The sequence below is a fragment of the Thunnus albacares genome, chromosome 10, assembly GCF_914725855.1.
Source record: "Thunnus albacares chromosome 10, fThuAlb1.1, whole genome shotgun sequence".
NCBI classification, from domain to species: Eukaryota; Metazoa; Chordata; class Actinopteri; order Scombriformes; family Scombridae; genus Thunnus; species Thunnus albacares.
In genome coordinates, this window is record NC_058115.1 from 11,272,319 (window position 1) to 11,282,952 (window position 10,634).

Consider the following 10,634-nt stretch of genomic DNA (forward strand, 5'->3'; position numbering starts at 1 on the left):
ACATTGCACATTGGCGTAGTGTGTAAAGTTGTGTACACAGATTGTGAGACCAGGTTGGCGTTATACTCGAAAATATTGTTTTCCGCCACTGTTCAGCCATTCACTTCAATTTTCCTAAGGTAAATGCATTTAAAGGAACACTTTGCCTGATGGTAGCCAGTAATAAACAGTTCTAAGTTTGGGGTCACATCCATATTTCCTGGCCTTAACTCAATTTATATGTTGCAAACAGGTGAAATTGGCTGTAAAGCATAAGAGTTCATTCTTGACCTTGAAAACAAAAGGTTGACCAAAAAAAAAAAGAAAGAACTCAACTCAAGGCCCACTTACTAACTAGTCTTCTACAGTGGATGGGGATTACCTCGTTGTCATGGAGATAGCTAAAATAAGTTATAAGATACTTAAGATAACTCACTGAGCTTTCTCTACTGGCTTAAGAAGACAGTGAGATGTGATTCAAAGCTCTAGAAAAAGCTAGTAGTGGACCTTGAAGTTTTTTTGTTTGTTTTGTTTTGGTTTTTTGTTTTGGTTTGGTTTTTTTTGCCAAAAAAAGCTAACTGAAGTTTAGCACAGAAAGAAAATTCATCTTTTAGTTTTGATTTGCAGTAAACTCAGTAATGGCTGTTAAATTTGTTTAAATGCTAAAGAAAATAAGTAGATAATTCATGTCTCTAAATGACTACCATACTTAAACACATCCAGGTTGCTGCCTTTGGTTAGATGACCTTTTTTCCCCGTATGACTTGAATGCAGCATCAGTAGGCAGCGGTGACACACATTATTAGGCCTACAAGCCTGTGGTCCACTGCAGCACACTGATTGGGCCAAATCGAGGGTGTGTTCACAGCGTGGGTAGTTTTTAACAGACGTGAATTGAGCAGGAGATTCCACTTTGTGGTATAGGCTCAAGTGGAAACGCACCAACCCCATCTCCTGACGCGTGCCACGGTGCGCTACACCCTCCTGTGTGAGCCTGCTGCAAATCCAGTGGACTTTGAAAATATTACTGCATCCAATTTCCGCTCTGTGCTCGTCAACTTTAAACCAATTTGTGGCGCATAGACTGGGACAACTTTTTTTATTATTTTTTTTATTGAGGAGTTGAACAAAGTCTATAATGATGCCATAAATGTAAACTACACCACGCAGATATCACTCCAAAACTAAATGTAAACATTAAATTAAATAGAGACAGAAGGCAAAAGTAGGACAAGACACTGTAAATTTATGGCAGAATAATTCTACCACATCCACCATAAGAATATAATGAGAATAAATGTTGAGGTTTTCTACGCTGCACCATCTCCTGGCCAAAATACCTCCCATTTCTCAACTGTGGCGACTCCTCTAAAAATCCATCCCACTGACTAAAAACCTCAATTAAAACGATAGATACTGCAGTCTCAAGATAATAATTATCTATATTTAGAGCTATAAGTGATCGTCATTTTGGTTAGGTTAGAGCGGGAGTCCAATTCCTGCTCTAGGCTAATTTCATTGATGGTCTAAATATAGCCTGGGTTTTAAAGTTTTTCCAGCAAACAGAGCCAGAGCTTCCCATGAAAAGGGATTTTATGAACATAAATGAAATGTTATGATAAACAGATTTCAAAGTCACAGATCTATGAAATTCGGCCGGCCACAATCAGATGCCTGTTTGTCTGTCTCTTCCCCTGTCTGTCTGCACACACGACCACCAATCGTTTCCCCATGTTCGTTTACGGGGCGCCTGAGCAGTGGCGTATTTGTCTCAGTCTGGGGTTTTGTGGGCTCCCCACCCCCCACCCCACCCCATCACACCCACACACACACTCAACTACCGCCTACATCCATATCATTCTGCCATGATATGCCTGTTTCAAACCTGAGAATTTACACAGTAAACCACCAGTGATTTTGGGAGTTTGCATGTCTTCTTTTTGTCTCCCTGAGTCTCCTCCAGGTGCTCCCACAATCCAAAGACATGCAGGTAAAGTGGAAGCTCTACATGGCCTTTAGTTGATGTGAATTTGTTTGCCTACATATGTTAGCCCTATGACTGCCTGGAGGTCTAGACATTTGATACAGTTGAGTTTATTATACTGTAGGTGATGTTGGTCTAGTGCTGTAATTAAAGAAAGGGAGGAACAATTAGTATCAGTGGGCCCCCTAGAGGCTTGGGATCCAAGTGCAGTTGCCCACCTTCACCCTGACAGTCACTTTCTGCTGTAGGTGCTATCGCCTGCCCACCAAGCATGATGAGACGTGCCGGCTCGCATCGCACCACTTGCTCCTATAGAGGCCTTTACCTGCGAGTAATAACACCATTAGGTCACTGGAAACATTTGGAAGACAGAGACTTTATGTTCCTTCTGCAGTCTCAGTCGGCTCACAGTTATTCCACATGGCATCCTCAAGTGTTGCTCTTGAAAAAGATTCCTCTAATGTCTCCAAATGTGCATCCCTGCCAATGTTGGTCCTCTATTCTTAGATCACTCTCTGTAGTAGTGGTTAACAGACCTCATTGTCACAGAGTAAACTGGGCAATGTGTAGCAGACCTCTTCATAGTCACTTCCCTCACAGAAAATCTGATAAATGGGCTCATGTTGGTACTGTAGAGTTATTACAGCATGATAATATAATCTCAAAATAAAGTTCTGATATCATGTTGTTTGCATGTTATTATTATTAGAAAACTGATTGCGAGATAGTACTGTATACTTCCATTTCATGAGGGTTTCTATCACTGCAGACTTTTCACCTACTTTCTGTGAAATCTTTCCTAGAAGTCATGAGTGCAGACATCTTGGAAGCTGTAGTTAATTTAATTACTACCTTGCATTAATGACTTAGTAGGTTGTAGACCCACAAGCTAAGCCTATTTTATGTAGAGTAGTTGGACTTCATATGCTTCAATTTTCTCCAGTTTGTTGGCAAGCTTTGTATTTCTTGATCCTCCTACTGCTCTCATACATAGCCCTGTTGCCTAAATGAGGGCTCCAGTTTAATGGCAAAAACATACTTGCTGTTGACTTTTCATTGCTATAACTGCAACAACAAGCAGAAACTGTGAGTTATTTTGCAATATATGCAAGTCCTAAAAGCTACTGAAAGGTTATTACAATGCCTTTGTGGGTTATTGGGGGTCCCCACTGGTTATATTGGTCATTAAATGTTTGACTTTAGTTTGTGCAACACTGCTTGATCATCATAGAGCTGTCACAGTCAACTTACTCATGAATATTTCTTTATAGCTCCAGTTTTATGGCAAAAATGGGACTTTCATTGGACACTCCCCTAAAACCTTGGACGTGGATGTCTGCGTCTCTGATTGGTTGTGAAGCCCGACCGACAACACCTGCTTAACTCCTTCATCCAAATTGTCACCCGGGGCTCCGAGAAATATAGGCAGCATCCCCTTCAGCTCATGCATTCAGTCGCACAGCTGCCCCATAAGACACCAAGCTGCAGCTGCGCTGATCACTGATCCAAGGTGAACCCTCACACACACACACACACACACACACTTACACACACACACACACTCTCTCACTGCGGGATCTTTGCTGGGAATCGAAGCGCACTGTCGGAGACGCAATGCTGGTTAAACTGGCCGTGGCGCTGCTGCTTTTGTCAGTGTTGGAGCAAGTAGTGGGATCGGATAATATTGATATTCATGACAGCCCGCCGGAGAAGCCTGCCAGCCAGAAAGGACGCCTCTCCCTGCAGAATACAGGTAAGAAATAAGTGTCAATATATAAGAATGTGGGGATTCTTGGTTGGCGCAACTGCTCGCACATCTACGTGGGGTTTGCTCGGACACGTGTTTCTGTGGCTGCAAATTAAACCATGCAGGAGACACGTCCGGTTGATTTGAGCAATCCGCTGTTTTTAACTTAAACGCAGACGCTACGATGCATACCAGTTACCAGTTTTCGATTACTCAGAAAGACGATATCTTGTAAATACTCTCAAACAGAAATTCAATATGTTAGTAAACTATTAATAGAATGGCACAAGGTAATAGGTAATGTATACGGCAGCGCATCTAGGTGTGCGTGAGAGCTGGTGTGTGCGCGCGTTATAGGTAACAGTTTAAGTGGTTTTCTTGGGGGGGAAATCAGGGGTTTGCATGTCTCGTGTAGACTGTCTCTTCAAATGAATGTTGGGTGATGTATTCAAGCAGGTTAGTGGAGCAGGAAAGGTTGTAGTAGTGTGGTGGATGGTCAGCGCTGGAGGCATGCTGGAGTTAATTTATTGAGCCAGTCCTTTGGGGGGAAATGTTGCTTAAATACCATTTAAAAAAGACAAGTGTGATTTGCCTAATTAACAAAAAGCACTAATACTACGCTGGACTGCTGCTTTTTTTTCTACGAGACTTGTTGGTTACATTGGTTGCTCTTTCATTACACACAACACGACTTGCGACCCACCGTGTGAACCTGCGTCCAAACATTTGAGCATAATTGTTTTCTTGACTCCACTCTGAAAAAAAGGGAAAAACTCCAATGCAGGTTTCACAGCATAGACCCTGGTAACACCACTGTGTAATTCAATGCACGTTGCGGCCAAGCTCGTACGATCCAAGCACATTCCCGTGATGCCAAAACAAGCACTGCTGACAGCGGCTCACTTTTCCTGCGCACTAAAGTTTAACTCAGTGCCTACAAACCCCGCAGCAGCTCATCCCCTTCCCCTTACTACTGCTGCCTCCCCCCACCCCCCCCAACAGAGGCTCTTTGTTGACAAGCGTGGTTTCTAATAAATCAGATTTAATCCTTTATTTGTTCTGCTTAAGACAAAGTCACAAGAGCGCTTTCTTTACGCAACTTGTGCGCACTTCCGACTGAGGGAAAATGTTCTCACGCCCATCACTTATCAGCTCCAAGACAAATCACGCGTGTAATTATGTTTTACTTAGGTCAACAGTTAGGGTTTTCATAGCCAAACTGAAACTGAACTACTGCCTACTGGCTCCCAACATAACCTGCAATTTGCTGTATTAATTTATAAATAAAACATTCTCGAGGATGTCACATATGGAAAGCAGCAGTTTGTGTGACATGTTCCATGCTGGTAGTCAGATGTCTCACACTACTAGACAGCTAGAGGTAACTCCTGTCCTCAATTATTAGGCCTATTCCTGTCTTTCATGGCTACAGTAGAAAGAAAAGGGCACTTGAGGGCCAGCCAGTGGTGTGCAGGAGCTGATATTATGTATTCACATGACATACAATTTCCCAAGTTTTTGCCTGCATTGATGCTGTAAGGCGCCCACATGCAGCTAATAATCCGCCCTTAATCTTCTGATTTCAGTGTCAGACCACGAATGTCATCATGAGAGACTTGTTGATGCACATTTAGTTGGCAGACAATAGAAACAACTGCATTTGTGTTTCATCCACAAGAAGTCAAGGCTGTATCTGCAATGCACCATCCCATCTCAATGCTAGGCAGTGCGGATGGATTGTGGTGCAGAATGACACAGTAATATCTCTGTCACCAAGTGTTCCTCTGCAGGAACCCCTCAGCTTGGGAAATTAGACTCCCCCCCACCCCCACCCCCACCACCCTGCATCCCTTTCATCATCCCATCCGAAACAGACTCTAGGTCACGAACGCACAAACAACCGCCTGCGTCTGTGGAAATAGTTCTACGCCACATCAGCTTTGTGATTCGTAGCGGCAATCAGTGTGAAAGTGGAGTTGTGCCTTCGAGCCGTATGGTCTTCTTTGCCAAACGCGCCTGTAACAATCTGCTGCTGTCTCTGCTGTGAACAGATGATAAGGTCCCTCCCCTAACCTGTTCTCTCTTTCCAGCTGAGATCCAGCACTGCCTGGTGAGTGCAGGGGATGTCGGCTGTGGTGTGTTTGAGTGCTTTGAGAATAACTCCTGCGAGATACGAGGGCTACAGGAAATCTGCATGACGTTCCTGCACAACGCTGGCAAATTTGACTCTCAGGTACTAAACTAGTCTGTCTGTCTGTGTGCAAAAATGGTATAACCGGGGGCAACATTCCTTTTCCTTTTCACTGGTTCATTGCTTCACACTCGTCACCCATGAACAGATTTGTTTACTTGTTTTTTTTTTCTCCACATACCTCAAAACATATCAGTTTTTCTAGAGGTGCAATCATACATATCTCGTTTAATAATCTCCTCTCCCCTCTTGGGAAGTTCACTTCCCTCTCAGTGGACTGATGCATGTACAGTTAGGTCCAAGGGGCCATGAGCCAGCTGGCTGAAAGTCCAGTTAGCTCTCTTTTCATACATAGCGGAGGCTGTAGCCCTGCCAAGCCAGGCTGGACTATGTCTATATGGTCACACACTGGGGACTTGCATGTTTAGCATTCTTCATTTAAAACGTATAGTTACACACTCATACAACATATGCTCTAACACAACCACACATACTCTTCACCACTGCTAAAACAGGTGCACAACATCTCTAAAGTACCCAGATTATTATGCGCAAGTAATATAAACATGAGAACGACACATTAACAACAACATGTGGAGCCAAAAGGTTTTCTTTGGCTGATGCATGAGCCCACAAGTTTCAGCGGCATCAACGAGGGACTTTGTTTTGAGAGTTCACTTCACAGGTGTGCATGTGTTTTCTTAACAGGGGAAATCCTTCATCAAAGACGCTCTGAAGTGTATGGCACACGGGCTACGGCACAAGTTCAGCTGTATCAGCAGGAAGTGTGTGTCTATTAAGGAGATGGTGTACCAGCTCCAGAGAGAGTGCTACATCAAACACAACCTGTGCTCGGCTGCGAAGGAGAATGTGGCTGTCATGGTGGAGATGATCCATTTCCAAGATCTCTTTCCTAAAGGGTGAGTGTTTGGTCTGGTCAGCATGTTTTCTCTGAGGGTGTTCCTTCTCTTTTATCCCTCTGATTTGTTTATCTTCTCTGCCAGTTTAAGCGTGTACTGTTCTTCACTGTTCAGTAGTAACACCATCCCATGTACTGCTTTAAATTCCTAGGCATTGATGTGTTGTTTGTCCAAACATTAAATCATTGGCTTCATGCGAGTTATTTGCTTCTCTCTGCTCAGTCCATATGTGGAGCTGGTGAATATCCTCCTGACCTGCGGGGAGGAGGTGAAGGAGGCATTGACACGAAGCGTGCGGCTACAGTGTGAGCAGAACTGGGGGGCTCTGTGTGACAGCCTGAGCCTCTGCTCCTCCCTCACCCCGTCTCCCTCCAGCGCTGCCGTCGAATCCCGCCGCCCCGTGCCCTCCCATCCTGAACCGGATCACCCTCGCCCCCCGCGGCAAGGCGACAAGGACAAACCCGGTAAGGCGGGCTTCAACGCTCACCCACGCAATCGCAGTCAGGGGGCACGCCGCCAGAGCCCAGAGGCCGGAGTGGTGGCTGACCAGGAAGACCCCGAGGCCACTGACATCCGGAGGTGAAAACGCAGGAGATTACCACACCGATGACCCCCATACACCATTTAAAAACCACACTTGCAGACTTATGCACATGTCCACACAATTACACAGCCTCACTTACTTACACACACTTATCCACACACACATACACACACACACACACACACACACACACATATTTCCAGACAGACTGAGCAGAAGGAAACAAGCCCCGACCTTTCCTGTCCTTATTCCGCCCTCTCCAGTCATTCCAGCAGTCCCACATGGTAAACTTGCAGGGTAATTGTGGTGTAGCTTGTACTGTTATGCCAGACTGTAGGCCACGATTTTTTAAAAACTGAATAATAACTGTTATTATCATGATTATTTCAATTGTTAGGACTATTTTGGCTCTAATATAGCATTTCTCAAATCATACTTACTGTAAGATTTGATTATATTTGTATTATTTATTTTATTCTTTATGCAATGTTGAAATATCAAAATGTACATAGAAATATACTTATCTATATTTATATAAACATGTATAAATATAGTTACAATATGCAATACTGATATACTATATATGAAATAGTATATGGTGTGCTGTCTGTTGTTCTCTTCACAGTATTGCACCCATCACACATCGGTCTGTAGATATGTAACATACACCATTTGTTGTTTCAAAGTGGGAATGTGTATTGTAATTATAGATACTTGATGGTTAAATACAAAATTGTACAGGTTTCAAGTCCAATTCTGGCACATATGAATTGTAGTGCATGATGGCCACGAAAGCCAACAAACGTGTGCGTTCTTAAAGTGAAAATCCACTCTAAAGAGGATGCGAATACAATACTATGAATATGGATAGTAGTTTCAGAATTGTATGTATCAATAAGTCTCTCACAAAGCTAGAAATAAGAGAGCCCAGACGGATCTCTGATGTCATCAAGCACTGCTGTCTATGCAGCAATGAGAGGGAGACTCACAGAGCAGACGCAGTTTTACAGACTCATTTTTTTTTCATAAGTATTAGTGCTACTATGACATGTGTCTCACTTGGATGCAAAAAGTATCACGTCACTCTCATTCATTGTTAATAGAGCTTCAGAAACTGTATCTCAGTGGCATTACAGATTAATGTCATGTTTGTAGCTTCAGGAGACATCGTTGTTCTTGTTCACAGATAAGCATTGAACTGGCAAATGTTATATATATATATACATTCTCTTCGAGTTCCATTGAACTATCAGCCATCAGTGAACTGCAGCAAAGAGAGGACGTTCAGTACATAGCACAGGTTTTGATGCTAACTCCTCTCTAAATGTAAAATCACACACATCAAGGTGCCTAAACTTGTTATTGTCCACAGTGACCGCTTCTCTGTGATTTAAGTGAATGGATGATACTGTGTCACACGGAGATTTTAAGGTTGTTCAAGTGATGTTGAGCTAATTTACAATGATGTTGAGCCACAAACGTCTTAGATATTGCACTTTGGATGATTGTCAGCTTGTGTTGGACTGCTGCAGGTTGAGAGATGAGACCAGGTCACCAGAGCAGTCGTCCTTACTGTACAGGACATTTCATTTTAGAAACCCTGGGTTGTAGCCTGGTCCTTATCAACTACAGCATCAAGTCCTGCATCCCCACTTGCTCCTTAGGACCAGATTGAGCCCCTTCCTTAAAAGAGCCATGTTGCCCTTTTCTAGTGTCCCAGTGGCCAGGAAAGAGGCTTGACAGAGACCCTCCAGATCTCTGGCTCCTCTAAATTAGCCCTTATTCATCTCTGGTCCCTTACCTAGGTCAGGAGAGACATGAAGGCCTGTTATTCTACCAGTTTGAGCCGCAGGCAACGCAGCGAGGACCCAGGAACTGGGTTAAGTCCACACACGGGGGCTCTGGCGCTGTTATTCTAAATGTTATATTTACCGAGGCCACCAGAGAATTCCTCTGGGCCACAGCCAAGAGCCAGCAACACAGAGAGGCAGAGGAGTGTAGCAAGACGGAGAGAGACAGGCTCAACTTTTCTTTTTTATGTGATGATTCACCCTGTCTTTCCTTCTCCTAGTACTCTTCTTCTCTTCCTCCTTTAGGTCACAGACACAGGCTTTTGACCATTTCAGGCCAGTCACATGCTTTCGTTGTGGAAGTGAAGTCTGTGAGCACATCACACCACATGCTGGGATGCACTTAGTGCAAAAAAAAAAGGTTAAATAAATAAATAAATAAAACATACTCAGATTTTATGGCTCCTTTTAGGGTTTTTCACTTTTGTTCCTGATGTACTTACAGTAAGGTAATGTTTTTTCCTCCGAGTCATTTAGAGACTATTATAAGCTCCAAGGGTTGGAATAATCAGTGAGGCTTTTCTTGCTTTTCTTTTTTTTTTTTTTTATTCTGTTGTGGAAGTTGGGATTCCTGTGACATCCCGGCGCGAGACATAAGCTAATCCTATTGAGAATGTACTGTATGTGTGTAAAGTGACAATCTGTTCAGCTCTCTGTCATTATGTTTGATATGGCTTTTTGTAATAATGTAGTGGCTTGAATGGCTTTTCTTTATGTGTTCAGAGGAAAATAAACTAACCACATTTTCCTGTATTGTTAGTGCTCCATCACCACATTACGTGTTTTCCTCTGTTAAGCACAAGGACTCACTGTTGAAAATACAGAACATGGTCTAGAGGTTTGTAACTCACCTGTAAGACATTGGGCATACGATCCTATGAATATCTTTGGACTCATGAAGTCAGATGTATCTTGTTATCATTAAAATATTTTTGTCTGTATTTTGTACATCTTGTGTCTTTTTATCTAGTTTTATTTTTATTGGAGTGGTTTAAATTCATGTTATGAACACAATGAACAGACGATCTGCAGAATTCATACAAGAGGACAAAAATATCAGTGGAAAAAGAAAATTCAAGTTCAGGTTAGCAGAGAAGGCCTCGACGTCTCAGGTGTACACACAGGTTAAAAGACACCCTATTCTCGTTTGACTCGCCGCCTCCTCTCTGACGGTGAAATACGGGCTGTGTTTAAAGTTTCAAGGACTGGAAATATCCTCCCTATTGAAAGGCCTAAACATTTACGTCAGCGGCTCTGGATTGTATGCAATTCTTGGGGTGGGTTCAGGGTGTCAGTTTTTATGAGTTGTCCCAACAGTGTACATTGCCTCACTAAACATTTAGACAGTGCTCTGATTTGAAAGGTGGACTTCCAAACGTTGTTTTGGGGGGTTTGAGGTCATTGTATAGCCAAGTTAAG

At 43.1% G+C, this 10,634-nt stretch overlaps 1 protein-coding gene across 1 annotated transcript; it reads left to right on the top strand.

The window, feature by feature from the left end:
• The first annotated feature begins 3,235 nt into the window (after window positions 1–3,235).
• On the top strand, window positions 3,236–10,136 carry stc2a (stanniocalcin 2a). The gene is made up of 5 exons (XM_044364667.1): window positions 3,236–3,716; window positions 5,801–5,943; window positions 6,610–6,821; window positions 7,044–7,400; window positions 9,462–10,136. The coding sequence occupies exons 1-5, from the start codon at window positions 3,578–3,580 to the stop codon at window positions 9,583–9,585; spliced, it is 975 nt and encodes a 324-aa protein (XP_044220602.1). The 5' UTR covers window positions 3,236–3,577; the 3' UTR covers window positions 9,586–10,136.
• The last annotated feature ends 498 nt before the right edge of the window (window positions 10,137–10,634 follow it).